The sequence below is a fragment of the Sinocyclocheilus rhinocerous genome, unplaced genomic scaffold (genome assembly GCF_001515625.1).
Source record: "Sinocyclocheilus rhinocerous isolate Xijiao unplaced genomic scaffold, SAMN03320098_v1.1 scaffold534, whole genome shotgun sequence".
Classification (NCBI taxonomy): domain Eukaryota; kingdom Metazoa; phylum Chordata; class Actinopteri; order Cypriniformes; family Cyprinidae; genus Sinocyclocheilus; species Sinocyclocheilus rhinocerous.
Window position 1 is genome coordinate 1,661,158 of NW_015646352.1, and position 15,000 is coordinate 1,676,157.

Below are 15,000 nucleotides of genomic sequence, written 5' to 3' on the forward strand. Positions count from 1 at the left end.
AGAGAGAGAGAGAGAGAGAGAGAGCATACCTGGCCAGTCAAAATGCCCCGATATAAAAACAATTTGTGTGTGTGTGTGTGTGTGTGTACAGGTTAAAAAAAAGTCAATTACTCCATTAATGGCGGTCATGCAGGTCCTTTTTTCTTGACAAGAAAATGACAAACGTGCTCGATCCATTCATATAATTTTGTTGTACTATGCATCGACTATGAGGCAGGTGTCAGTCTTCGCTTTATGCTACTGGACCCTGCCAATATCTAATCTCATAGTCTGAGCTCTCTTTTGACTGAGGTACAATTGTTGATTTTATTGCGCACGGGCTTCATCTTTCTGCCTCTGAATGCCGCGGTGAGTCTTAATGAAGATAACGAAACGTATTTTTGCACACAAACACAGCGGCTTCTGCAAACAGTTCGGGATTAGATGAAAATAATCCAAGGTCTTTCCGCTTGACGCGCCTTTAAATACACTGATTATCAAACTCAGCCATGTAGTGTTGAGCAAAAATGAATTTATAACATACAGGACGTGGCTGTCGACTTGGAGCAAACTACATCCAAACACCCCGAGGGAATTCAACTAATGTCGCCTGAACAAAATAAAACCATACACACACAAGCATGCTTATTAAATTACTTCATAATCACCAAAAATCCACCTCCAACAAAATCACGACTAGTGCCATAAATATTTTGTCAGGTGTCTTCACAAGTCAGGAAAGCTTTTGCTATGGATAAATTATCCACACGAGTGATTCTGTGCTCATGATGAATTAAACAGGTCGTCATTTTTTTTTTGGTAAAATCGAAGTAGCTTTGATTAGCTATTAATTAATAGAAAAGCAAAAATCCACAGGTATAACATTGGCTTTAATATCAAGAAAATGTTCCTTCTGAGCAGAAAAAGCCAATACGCCGCTTGTTTAATCATCATAAACATTCATTCAAACGGTCGGGGTCGAAAGAGCTTTTGCTTTGATTAGCTACTAATTAATAGAAAAGCACAAAATCCAGAAACATAGCATTGGCTTTAATATCAAGAAAATGTTTCTTCAGAGCAGAAAAAGCCAATACGTCGCTTATTTAATGATCATTCATGCAAACTGTCCCAATAATACTTTTAATTCATATTTAAGTAGAGCATCTTTTTCTGTCGCTCTCTCTCACACACACACAGACACATAATTTTATATAGTAAAATAGTGACCGGGAGCGTGAAGTCAGAAATAGTCAGTAAGTTTATTTACAACTGTTTGTTTTAATTTGTATAATATTATATTTTTAAAATTATAATATTTATTTAAAATAATAAAAGTAAATAAATATCAACAAAATATTTTTCTGAATTTTGAACACTCGCTGGTGTTCCACCATATAAAGCCTGCAGTGGAAATGATAAGATTTCCCGTTATAAGTTAAAAATGGTTATGTGTGTGTGGTGGGGGTGCTCCCCTTGCTTTCCCGTCTCTCTCTCTCCCAAACACACACACACACACGCTTGGAAGCAGAGGGTCGGCGTAAGGGAAAGCTGGCTGGACAGATTTAAGTTTACGCCTGATCGCGCTCTGGAGTGCAGGCCAGCGGAGAGAGGGAGAGACAGCACCTGGCCCGGCTTTAGCATCCCCATCTCGCTTTATTGACAGCCTGATAAGCGGGGCCAGGCCGTGCGGGTTCCAGTGGAGATCTCAAGAACTCTGCTGGGTTGCACCGGTTTCACAGGGTCTAAACGGCGGCAACACTTGATTCTCATCTCTGTCTTCTCCCTTTTAGAATATGCATACTTTTACGAATATGCCGTAATCTTTTGTATAAAGATACAATCTTTATAACATTTAATAAGGTTAATATTAAGTTACGTTGGCAGCATCGCTCCTTGACACAACAACACGCCACATCTCGAAATTTTAATATTTTTATGTACACATCTAATGAAATTATATGTATGTTACGACTGCATCAATGGACAAATAATATGTAACAAACATGGGGTCCCATGACAAAAAGCGATGTAAACTGTATTTTGTGTTGTCATTTGGCATAAATAACGAGTCCTAGTAGCTAGTAAAACTAGCTAACATGACGACTTCAGAGTTTTGAGACACTTTTGTGTTGGCCTATATAAATGCAGGTTACAGTCTCCTGTTGACAGTTTGTAGACAGCATAAACGAATTACAATATTGCTCATTTTTTATGATTTTAAATGTAATTTGTATCCTGTCTCTAAAAAAATAATCTATAGACCTATTCACAACAAAAATGTCCCTTTATGTTTTTAAAGCAAGCATAGGCTACAAAATACCTCACTAATTCAAACACTCTTCTTATGATGGTTTGAAATGTTAAACTTAAAACAGGCAAATTTATAAAGTGAGATGAACCTCAAAGAAACTACAGGCTGTGTATGGTTTATAGGTTCTTAAATCCGCACACAACAGACAGCAGTTCCTTCAACTTCCCGGTTTGGCGGAATGATAAATGGCGTCAATTGTGACGTGGGCCGTCACTCTAGCCAATCACTGCCAGGTTGAGGTTAATATTAAGAGAAAGTTGATAGTGAGACGAGGACGTCTTTTTTTTTTATTCCGAACCACGTTTAAAGTAAGAGGTATTTTCAACAGGACAACACAGTTAACTGTGTCGTAAGAAACACGAGGGAGAGTCCAAAGTTGGACCTGCTTTCATCTGTTAAATAGGCTAGTATTTTCATCACCACAAAGAGGGGTTTACAATCTTTCACAACTTTCCCCGTGGTTCCCTTTTCCGCTTGTTGGACTGGATATTATTTACTTTGGGACTAGTTTTGTGAAACGGATCCCGAGGGGTTCTCTCTAGACACTCTTTACTCTCGCTCATGGTTGTATCGTTAAAGGCTGCGGTTTAACGATAGAGCAGATATAGACAAGTCTTTGGTTTCCATAAGCATGTTTCAGTGACTTTTTCAAATATAGCCTTCACTCTTAAAAAGTAAACGTTCTAATTAGAACCTACATAGTTTTAAAGCCTAATTTTATGGAATCTTCCATACACAACTTTTTTTTGTTCTCGAAATATTTGTTCTTTATTAAAAACAAAGAGGTGTTTTTGAAAAACCTACAAGCGAACGAAACATTCATAACTTTTTAATCTCCACATCCCAAAAGCATGCTTATATGCCAAAAAAAACACATTGCCATGGTACTTCCTGGTACTTTTTTCCAAGTGTCTAGTCACACAGAGTTCAATAACGTGAACGCACAAAGGCATTTCAATGGGGGGAAAAAATATGGAGAGAATCATATGCTTATGAGAAGTGATTAAGTAGGGTTGAAAACTAGCTTTTTGCTCGGCCCTGTTCCCCGCTCTGTCACCGGGGCAGGAGGAAGTGTTTTGCTGGGAGATGATGACAGAGGTCAGGCTCAGCTAATGGGCCACTGAAGAGGAGAGGAGGCGAGGCACAGACCAGGAACACATACATTAATACACGAGTGCTATCACCAATCAGCATAGGTGCGCGCCCTCTCTCTCTCTCTCTCTCGCGCTCCCTCTCTTTCCCCCTCTCTCTCTCACTCACTCCCACGAGCGCACATTTTTCAGTCTCGCGCAGGCTTGACATCCCATTTTATTGTCAATCTCTGTTTCCTTCGCAGGGAATTTAAATTGTCCACCCGAGATCAGTTGGAAACTATAAAAGAAACTGTTTGAGGACGATTTTCTAGAACTTCAGAGTCTTCTCCTTGTTGTAAACGAAATATATCAGCGAGGATACGAAGGCTGTTGGAACTATGCCTCAAAAAGGTAAGTTAAGAGATTTGATTCTTTCGAGTAACTTGCAAGCATATGCACCACTTACAAGGGAAATTACTAAATGTACACGATTGCTTTAAACATTATAAAAAAAAAACTAGTGGTTTGTAAATAATAATTATGAGAAACAATTAAGTTATTTATGGCCTTGAAAAACTGTTTACCAAAACAAAAACTTTCAACGAAAAGAACGATACTAAAACAGAAAACTTAAAGCTCTTTGTATTTTCTGAGTTGTTGGTACGTTTAGTTGGAAGCGGTGTAGCTAGTTAGGGAGCCCGGGTTTTACTCTCTGGGTTTTGGTGTAGAGGGAGAAAGAAAGCTATTGTTAAAATTCAGCGGGGCTTTGTCGGGGACCCCTCACCCCCTCCTGGCTTTACTTTTCCAACGCAGCCAGGCGAGGTAGACAGCGTGTGTCACCAGAACAGAGTATCTGAACGAGAGGAAAAAAGTAGGCCTTGCCCACAACATTTGGAGTTTTGTAATCATGAAGGTCAGGGAAAAGCAGATGTACAGGTCGAAAATATTTTGTATAATAATAATAACAACAATAATAATTTTACTATTATTATTATCCGAATAAAAAATTAAACTTAAAACAAGAAAACTATATATTTTAAAAATACATTTTAACTATAATAAACAATAATTTAATTAATAGGCTATTATAACAGTTTAATTAAACCGAAAAACAAATTAATTGTTGTCCAATTTATTAGTCATAAAAACACTCTTCTAAAAAAAGAAGCTAATATTAGATTTAGCTATAATGCTAAATAAAAAAGAGCTAATATTAGATTGAACTATAATGCTAAATAAATAATTACGGATAGGTGTACTAATAAATTGTTTTGCTTTGTCCTAGGGATATTTTAATAGAGTGAAGCAGATGAGAGTCTATAAATTGTTTTAAGCGGACAGTCAACTCTGTTTCCAGGCAAGTTTAAATGCTGGACATAAGTGTATTTGTGGAGACAGTATTTTTTGTTCTCACTTTTTGCAGCATGAATGCAAAAATTGTGAGGCTTCAGCCCACACAATTATTGTCCGTAACTTTCTTGCAAACAAGTCTTACACACAATGCACTGCAATACACTTGATTTAAAAATGTGAAACTGACCATTATTGTTGGTTCTTTATGACTAATAGAATACTATAACCGGGCCACGTGGGAGTCTGGCGTCGCGTCCATGATGCAAAACAGTAAGTGGAGTTCTTTTCTTTTTCTGAAATGCGTTTTTATTATTAAAAAGAAAGGTGTGCGGGGAAAACACACACACACACACACACACACACACAAGAAAAACGTGAGGGGCGTCTAGCCAGCAAAGCATTTGTTTTGGTATATTAGTGAAGGCAGTTTACACTGTACGTCAGGGGTGTTGGGCATGTGCATGCTGCCAACATTTTTGCCTGTCATTCATACAGCTCCCTCAAAGTAGCTGAATACTGCACAGTAAGCTAAACTCACTGGTTAAGCCCGACTTTAACAAGTTTACATTTTATGGAACATCGTAGGTCATTATTTAAAATTCGTAAGGCTACATTTGAGAGAGCAAAAATTACATTCCCAGTGAGAAAATCCTTAAATTGCAAAAAAAAAAAAAAAAAACTCACATGGAACCCTGCATAGCTACACAACCTAGTTAGAGTGTCTAACCCATATGCTCTTTGCATAATTGTGTGTGTCTGTGTGTGTTAGAGAGAGAGAGGGGATGTTTCTGCTTGACTTGCTTTTAAATAATTGCAGAATTAATGTTAGCATCGGCGGCCAATCCTCCTAGTCCATTAGCAGAGACGAAATTGACATTGCATGATTCTGATGGAATGTCTATCATGTTTATGAAACACCGCGAGAGTGAAATAATAGACTGAGCTTTGATGCAACGTTGAGTGTTGTAGAGCATGAATAAATTACATGCGCGGATGTGTCTGTGTCTTTGAGATGTGTGAAGGCCAACTAGCAAAACATATACTTAGTCATTTGTGGAAAGTACTGAGTAAGTTATGATTACAATAAATGAGACATCTTTTCTCTCTTAATGCTGGACAAGAGGTGTATGACATCTGTAACGAAGGTGTGTTGAATGTCATCCTCTCATTTCTATTGCTTTTATTGTTGCAAGTGCCAATTGTTTTTGTTCTGTCCTTATACTAACGACTGGTGTACTGTCCATAGATAATTTTTGTGTGTGAAACACTGGAGTTTTAACGGAGCATTTAAATCTAGGTCAGCTGAAGCGGGGGCACATTACACTATATGAGCAATATATAAAAAAAATCATATTCCCACATTTTTAAAAAACATTATTATTAAAAAGGCCTAGAGATTAAAAAAAAATCATAAAATATTACGCGTCGAAAAGAGTTTCTCCTAAAAACTTTGTTAATTTTTTTCTTCTTCTTAGGGATAAACGGTGTTATTGTACACAAATGTTGTCGTGTGATGTCTCGCGTGTATTACTAAAAAGATATCATTCGGGTTAGGCCTTTGGTTTGTTTAAAGGTCACAGGCGACAATCCAAGCTTTGTGCTAATAACTCTTGGGTGTATATAGAGTGGAGCGTCCAAATTGACACCATATGTCTTCTTATTAATTGATTAGAAACAGAGTACCGCGCGCGCAATGATTGCCACTGGGCGAGACCGACACCGTTCCCAGTGGGGAATTATAGAACGATTAAGATTTAACCTTTCAAGCGAAAGTTTGATTTTATATCCCAATCTGCGTGTTGGCGAGCTCAAATCAAGTGGCTGTATTTTAAAGCCATAAGGCATTTGATTTCAAAGCCAATAAATCTAAATGTGTCTATTACGGAGCAGAAGAAAAAAAAAAAACAGCGGATTGAACAATTTCTAATTAAACTTCGCTCCGAAAACATATATGGATTTTCTTTCCGCCTTTATGTATGTTAAGTGTGCTAGAAATATTATGAGAAATAATTCTCAGGTAGAATAAACATTCAGTGTGCACAATCAAAATAAAACATTCCTGCATAATTCAGGTTTTATATATATAACAAAACAGCATTCCGCAGACTCGCTCCCAGTGCGTAAATATAGGCAATGGAGGTTTGTCACTTGGGAAAAAAAAGAAATGTCACTTTTAATATATTAAGGGCGAGGCGCGCCCCCGTGAACGTACACGCGCACAGCCCCTGGCTACCTTAAAATTAAGCTTCCCTTAAAGGGGAAATGAGTAGAGTCCAATTTAGTCTGAGTGATAGCCAAATGCAGACAGAAAAAGCCGTTTTATCATGCTACTATTTGTCGTGACGATGCGATTTTCAAAAGCAGAGCGATGTTATGAAGTGACATGCCTGCCACAAGTGCTCCAACTGATCTTTTCAATTAGCCTTCCATGCATGATCCAGGGCGACTTCCGCCTATTTCCAGAAATTAAGCTCAAACTTGACGTGCAGCTAGCTTTATTTTAAAGACAAATGTCAGGCAGGCTCATCATATTTTCCCCCTCTTCTATATTTGGAGCTTATTTATTGCAAAGGAGCTTGTGCTCTTGGACTCAGTTTAACGCGAGGCTTCGGAGGGAAGGGAGCTGAGAAGTAAAGCAAACCGGGAAGGCTGCTTTTCCGTTTTGGCTTCAGGTTTGGTGCCTTTGCTCTGCTTTTTACGGGCTTTTCCACAGACAAAGTAACATAAGCCAATTGCTTACCTAGTAAATGCTGTGCCTTGGTCTCTGTTTTTTTAAGTTGTTTTACTTAATGTGTGAGGCTATGGTTTAAATCATAGCATCGTTTAAGAAGTTTTAATATAATGCCACAAATAGCATTACGCCATCTGATCCGTTTTAGGCTTTGCAAAGATGCGCAAATCTCAGCTCAGTGGTTGGACATGTTTTGCTCCAGATCATACGAGAGCGCTGACGCTTAATCAATGTTCTGCATGTGTAATTATATTACAATTGTGCATTAGGAGATTATGATATTACGAGCACATCTGGAGAACTGTCGAAAACATATGACAGCTGAACAACAGCAATAATGACCGGCTATGCTGTTTTTAAAGCGATTTACTCTGAATATTGGGATTTGTTGACAATGCTCTTGTAATGCTTGACTCATTTTAGACAATCGCGACCTGAAGGCTTCTATTGAAAACAGCTGTGATTGGATTCTGTTTAAACGTCTGTATTTTGAGGCTGGTGCGCTAAATGCTTGGTGATTTACAACGGGATCTTACCTTCTTCTTTTTTTAGGTCACAGTGGAGTGAACCAGCTCGGCGGTGTGTTCGTCAACGGCAGACCGCTGCCCGACTCCACGAGACAGAAAATAGTTGAACTCGCTCACAGTGGCGCGCGGCCGTGTGACATATCCCGGATTCTACAGGTGATGAGAATGCATATTTTCCGTTCATCACTCTTCACCAAAAATGGAAATATTTTTACTGTAGTTGTATTTCACATTTGTGCTGTTTCATACTTACTTTTTTCAGCTGTATAGATGGGTTTTTTTTTTAATAATAATATTATTGTTTTAAAAAGTCCTTGCATTATTAATGCCAGCGAGCAACGAGAATTCATTTCAAATTTCATTTTGGAATGCATAAACAGTGGTCTTGAGGAATGGATCGAAGTACTTCTAATTTTTTTCCCATTTGGCAATTTTTAAAATTGGCGACCGAAATGCATTTTAAAAAGTGCATAATTTCTCGTACCACTGAAGACATATTTTTCGTGTTAAAGGTATTTCTTGTGTTATAGACCCATGCTGATGCAAAAGTCCAAGTGCTGGACAATGAAAACGTAAGCTTATCATTGCTTGCAGCATACACTTAACATTTCACACTAGTCTTAAATAATGTATGTGAATTGTTTCTTTTGTTTTCTATCTAGGTGTCGAACGGCTGCGTGAGTAAAATCTTGGGTAGATACTATGAAACGGGCTCCATCAGACCCAGGGCGATCGGAGGAAGTAAACCAAGAGTAGCGACTCCCGAGGTGGTCAGCAAAGTTGCCCAGTACAAGAGGGAGTGTCCGTCAATCTTCGCGTGGGAAATCCGCGACAGGCTGCTATCAGAGGGGGCCTGCACAAACGATAATATACCCAGTGTAAGTTCATTCAGAGAAGTTAATGCATAATGCATTGTTTACAAGCATGCACTAATGACCTTGAACATTCCCCAACATCGGCCTTCCCCGGCCGCTGCTGTAATCTTCTTTTTACCAGAGGACAATGCAATGCGATGTAATGCTCTGGCATGTAGGCCTGTGCAGAAATGGGGCCAATCGTTCCAAAAGCCAACATGCCACATCGCGGATGCGCTCTTTAATTAATGTGCCGCATCTTTGGGTTCGTCTTTCAGGTGTCATCGATAAACAGAGTACTGCGCAACCTGGCTAGCGAAAAGCAACAGATGGGCGCAGATGGCATGTATGAAAAGCTGAGAATGCTGAACGGTCAGACCGGCACGTGGGGGACCCGGCCGGGCTGGTACCCCGGAACCTCAGTGCCAGGACAGCCCAATCAAGGTATGGCTATTTTACTTTCCATAGAGGAAGACTGTGTCAAAAGGGCATTGGATTCGCTAAATTTGTTGTTTTGCAACCTGGAGTAAATTATAATTAATTATTATTTAAAGAGATAAAACAATTCCCATAATAATAATAATACTTCGTTTTTTATTCTATTTACTTTTAAGTATTATTAGATGATAATTAAATTATATGCATGTTACACGGAGCTTAATTTACTGTTACAATAGCCTATCAATAATGTAATGACGTTTGAATTACTAAATAGACTACTAATGACTATAATAATGAAATAAAAATTAAGAATAATAATGCGAGTTGCAATCCACCTACAGTTCTTAAAGAACGCGCCTTCGAAATAAACAAGGAGCAGTGTGGATTCCCTGAACAAAATATGTTTTTGTCACACAGAAAAATGTGTTATGGGAACAGTTCAGTCGCTATGTAATAGATCATTAGAGAACGTTTTGTTTCCCATTAAGGTGACATAAATACGCGTTTAGTTTGAGGAGACAGCTATGGAAATGTTCCACCGGAGACACCCTGGACATGATATGGCAAACGTATGACAATTAGACTTGTCATTGTTAAAGGCGCTACACAACTAAAGACAGACAAAAGATATGACAAATAGAGAATTAATGTCTATATAATTTCGGCCTGTCAAATCATTGACTGGTTTACAGCAATTTAAAAAATCAAAACAAACGTGTTTTATGCAAAGGGGAGTAGCCTAAAACTGGCTCAAATGAGCAAATCACGTTATATAATATTTAACATGTTTTTATGAATAAAATGAGACATATTTACTTAAAATACAGTGCAGGATACGCCTATGATTTAATTTGAATTCGCATGACATGCTGCATAACCTACATATTTAATAGTTTATTGACATGTGGCCTCATACGCACCATGTTTGAGGCGAAAACTTATAATAAAGTGCTTATTTTATTCTTGTGGATTAATTGCCAGCACTCTAAAGCATTTTGATTTGTTACGACAAATATCATAAAACATAACAACAATCACAACAATCAATCTTACAGGCTATATTTGCGAAACATAATGCTTTTTGTTAGTAGCAAACTTACTTATAGGCTATACCATTTTCATCACTATCATTTAGAAGTTCACTCCCAAAGTATGCTATTAGTCAGGGTGAGGTTTCGGAGCGAGACAAATATGGTCGCAATCTGATGAATGTCACGCAACACTGAATAAAATAGCGGATTCATCCGGGATGACAGGACGCTAAAAGAGACAACTCATTCAGAGGACTCATAGTAGCCCCTCCCTCCGCCATAGGCTCGGGGTGCTAAAGCCGTCTAAAGGATATGGACACTTTCCCTTTTCCAAGGGTCCTCGCATGTTTTGATCAAGGCCTCCACAGTGAAAGATGCCGCGGTTGTTTTGCCACCTTTTTGCTTGCCTTCCGCCTCACCGGTTACGACAACGCCCAAATAAGGAATGACTTTATTTCCCACCGCCTTTGTCAGAGAAAACAAATCCGAAATCTGGCGACAGTTGGTCAGGCTTTTGAGAGTAGGCCACACATTCGGATTAGCTCTTGAAAAGTGGGGATACTAAACACAAAGACCTTTTAAAACTTTCTTAGAACATAGAAATGCACTGTCTTTGAAAAATAAATAACTTGGAGAAAAAAAGAAAAGCTACATAGCCCAATGTTTCTATTACTATTAATATGTAGCCCAATAGTAGAAGAGTAACCGTGTCTAATTTACATAATATCAATAAAAAGTAAGGGAAAGTTAATTTTTGACAGCACATTTTCCAGTGGCTACACTCTAACTTTGGGTCAAATATGGACTAATCCAACTTTTGGGTTAAACATTTAATAAAAAAATGTAACCCAAGGTTAGGTTAGTCCATATTTGACCCAAAGTTGGGTTGAAACAACCCAGCATTTTATGTGCATGTTATGAGCTTCATTTAAGGCTCTAATTCAATTATATTATTTTTATTTAGTTCACCACCTCCAGAAAATATATCTAAAGTAATGTACACATTAGGCAAATCACCTACCTCCAAAAATACTCTGGACTATTTCATAACTATTTCAAATTTCATAACACAGTGGTTTTAACTCATTTAACTCCAAATTGTTTCTTAGCTAAATAATATATTTTACTCCATGAATAGTCCAATGAAACAAACTGTTTTTCCAAGAAAATAAAAAAAAGGTTTTATTCTGGATCAGCTGTAGCCTAACCTGTGAGAAACTACGGAGCCAAAAAAAAAAAGATCATTTGCTCAATAAGACCCAATTGAAAAATCAAAACAGTAAGCTAACATATATATGAGCAATATATGATATTGCATTTATACAACAGTTCGACGGCACGAGTGTGTAATTAGACTACATAAGAAACAACTAGCCTACTGAGTCTTTAAAAACCCTCTTTTGTGTGGAACTATTTCCTGGGTTGAATCTCAAGTAGAGTTTGCTGAGCCCAAGCCTCCGTAACTAATTCGAAAACTTCACTTTAGAACTAGTAACGAAGGAACGTTGAGTTGCTTCATTAAAATCGTACTGTATTACTGTATTAAAGCTCACGTATGTAGAGTAGAATATTATGAGAGAGATGGACTGAGCGAGTGTGATTACCTGCATCTGATACAGCATTCATTCTTCAGCTCAGTCTCATATTCACAATAAAACATTAATTTGAATGTCCGCTGAGGAAAGCCATATCTTTGTCGTGATTTCCGATGACAGCGCTGCTCAGTGTGTTTGTTGCCTGCGTCTTACAAGGTGTTGTTGAAAGTAAAAATAACTTCCTTGTTTACAACCTTGTTTCAGTCTCTTTCAATATAAAAGCCTTTACTGCTGAGTCATAAAAACAATCTCTTGTTGCCATCTAATGGCAGAACAATGTAACTAAAATCACCATCACGAACACACACACTGTTTCCCAATACTAAATACTACTATTATTTATATAAAATATTATTTATTGAATAATAATATTCAATAAACAACAACAGCCATCATAAACGTTGCTAGGCAATTCAGTCAAAAGTACATAGTTAGCGCTGTAATATACAGTATAGTTAGGCTACATAAAATATAACATGATGAGATTTTGCCCTCAGCCAAAACTGTTTGCTCTGGAACAAATAATAGATTAATGAGACCAAAGACTGCCTGTTAGATTTACCCAAAACTAATTATATCTCATGTTTAACCACTATAGAGACATCAGAGCCAGAGGCAAAATACAGAAGAACTGGCCGAGGTGAGGCTGCTCTCAGCAGGTTCATGAGCGCTGAACGGAGCTAACATCTCCGAAAACGTCGAAGCAAATATTCAAATAGGCGTTATCTTTATTAACCGCATATTTGAAGTCTAAACAAGTACATCATTGCCTAAAAACTCTTAAAACTACATTCCGTGACACAAAACAGTATTATTTATAAAATTATATTGGATTTGGGCATATAGCCTATTTATAAAAAAAAAATAAAAAAAAATCATAAATAAACCTACACTATTACATTGGGCTCAATCAGTTACGTATTAAAAAACAAGCTCTGTGTTTTCCAACTGGTCACAAATGTGATGTTTACAGGTGCTATGAGAATTAATACATTCATAATAGACCCTTTAAATATTATATATTCCAAATGATGACAGGTTTTATATGTATATGACAGGTTAACAGGTTGCCTTCTATAGGACACAGAAATCATCTTTTAAAGGGTCAACTGGATGGCCATGTGACTATTTACAACACAACCCGTGTAAAAGTCCAAACAGTTTGGGGTTTCATTAATACCTCACAACTCCACACTTCCACACTCTGCAAAACATCAACTTGTTTTTTGTTTTTTTTTAGACTTTTCAAACGTCAAATAAAATGTATAATCTCAAATGTATCTGGTGAGATGAAATAGGATGTTTAGGCACTGGTGCCCAACTACACAGCAGGTTAAAGCTTATCGACTTAGAGTTGGCACTCCTATCTCTTGTCTGTGATAAACAAGAGCCTTCGTATTTAGATGTCTCATTCATGGTGGCCTGGCTGTTTTTCTTCCTGCGCCTATAAGAAGGTATAAATCCTAACCGAGGATGAACGGGCCGGCCCTAGGGACAGTGATTAATGACAGTAGAGCATAAAGGTTAACACGCCGAGCAGAAAAGTCTGTTGACTGGAATCCTCATGCTACAATGACTGCTGGAGAGAATCCTTTTGTCGCCTCGTCCAATTGTGTCCTCAGAATTCAACCCACGAAAGTTTGCCATCCGTCCTCCCAGCGAGTATTTAAGAGTTACCCTTACTCTCCCACATTGTGTGGCTGTGAAAGCATCCCTCTCCTATTCAAGTATTGGTGGTCACCTCAATAGCTCTGCAAACGCCCATATGGTGGCTGCAGCCTAATTGAAGAACTCGGGAATGAAAAGGGGGGAGAGGGTGTTTGGTTTTTAAAAAACATTTCAGAGGATCTGAAAAGGTTTCTGGGACATTTTATCGCATTTCTGTAAAGCCCTCAAGCTCGCCAGCCTTTGTGACTCGATGCAGAAAGATCTAAGTGAGCGTGCTCTAAATGTTTTCCCACAACATCACAGAGGGCGATACAGTAGCCTACAAAACGCTCCACTAATTTTCTACCAAATTCTTCCAACCTATATATGACAGGCAAACCATAATATACCTTAATTACAGCCTAGAGTCCAAACAGAGAATGAGAAGTGTGAATAAACAGCACAAACTTACATTTCATATTTCCTTTCCAGATGGCTGCCAGCAGTCAGACAGAGGCGGTGAGAACACAAACTCAATAAGCTCCAATGGAGAGGATTCAGATGAGACCCAAATGAGGCTTCAGCTAAAAAGAAAACTGCAAAGAAACCGCACATCTTTCACACAAGAACAAATAGAAGCACTTGAAAAAGGTAAACATGAAGATTAGAGCTCATATTAAAGCATCTGTAGACTAGCTACAACTAAACAGTAAAATCACACTTTATTTCAAGAATAAAACTTTTTTGTAAACTTTTATATTTAAATTAAATTGCTCTGCATGACTTTTAAGCAGTTTCCCTTGTGCAACTGCACAGAAAAAGACACATTTTTTAACTCATGACTTATTTTTTAATGTTTCCACCAGAGTTTGAGAGAACACACTATCCTGACGTTTTCGCACGAGAGAGACTAGCTGCAAAAATAGATTTACCGGAAGCAAGAATACAGGTGAGCGAAAACACTTAAAAATAGGATAAATAGAGATAAAAATGGGTACACTTCATAATAATTTGTCATTGGCATGGCTTAATTAATGGCTTAGCCACTAAAGAGTTTGTGTGTGTGAATGTGTGTGTGTATATATATATATATATCTTGCATTTTTCTTGGCTGCTTGACTCACAGACTTAAATATTTTTGTAAAACAAATAGCAAAAAAAAAAAAGAAAGAAAAGTGCAAGGCAGCGTAGTGAAAATAAAAAAAGTTTTACACTTTGCTAGTGTACATTGACAAAATTTATTTGTAGCAGATATGCGTTTAAATAAAATATGTAAAATAAAATATTTATGACTCATTTTGCACTACACAGATTTTTGTCCAATCAAATGTTCTCTATGAGAATGTCCTGCTCACTAAAACCACCTGCTATTTATAATTAAAAAACGAAAATGAACTGGGAAATACGACAACACGGAAATGAAAACTGCCATCAAGTGATTTTATGGGGTTTTTAAAT

The 15,000-nt window shown here is 37.7% G+C and overlaps 1 protein-coding gene across 8 annotated transcripts in view; it reads left to right on the plus strand.

Annotated features, from left to right (window-relative positions):
* Positions 1-3,554: 3,554 nt before the first annotated feature.
* LOC107707493 (paired box protein Pax-6) overlaps positions 3,555-15,000 on the plus strand; it is a 14,004-nt gene continuing 2,558 nt past the window's right edge. The window contains exons 1-10 of one of the 8 annotated variants that reach the window (XM_016511539.1): positions 3,555-3,774; positions 4,649-4,720; positions 4,933-4,986; positions 5,832-5,861; positions 8,000-8,130; positions 8,505-8,546; positions 8,637-8,852; positions 9,107-9,272; positions 14,035-14,193; positions 14,409-14,491. In XM_016511539.1, coding sequence (XP_016367025.1) covers positions 4,974-4,986; positions 5,832-5,861; positions 8,000-8,130; positions 8,505-8,546; positions 8,637-8,852; positions 9,107-9,272; positions 14,035-14,193; positions 14,409-14,491 — 840 coding nt within the window. In that variant the 5' untranslated portion in view covers positions 3,555-3,774; positions 4,649-4,720; positions 4,933-4,973. The remainder of the gene's footprint in view (positions 3,775-4,648; positions 4,721-4,932; positions 4,987-5,831; positions 5,862-7,999; positions 8,131-8,504; positions 8,547-8,636; positions 8,853-9,106; positions 9,273-14,034; positions 14,194-14,408; positions 14,492-15,000) is intronic. The other 7 variants (XM_016511540.1, XM_016511542.1, XM_016511535.1 and 4 more) reach the window with 7 other exon arrangements.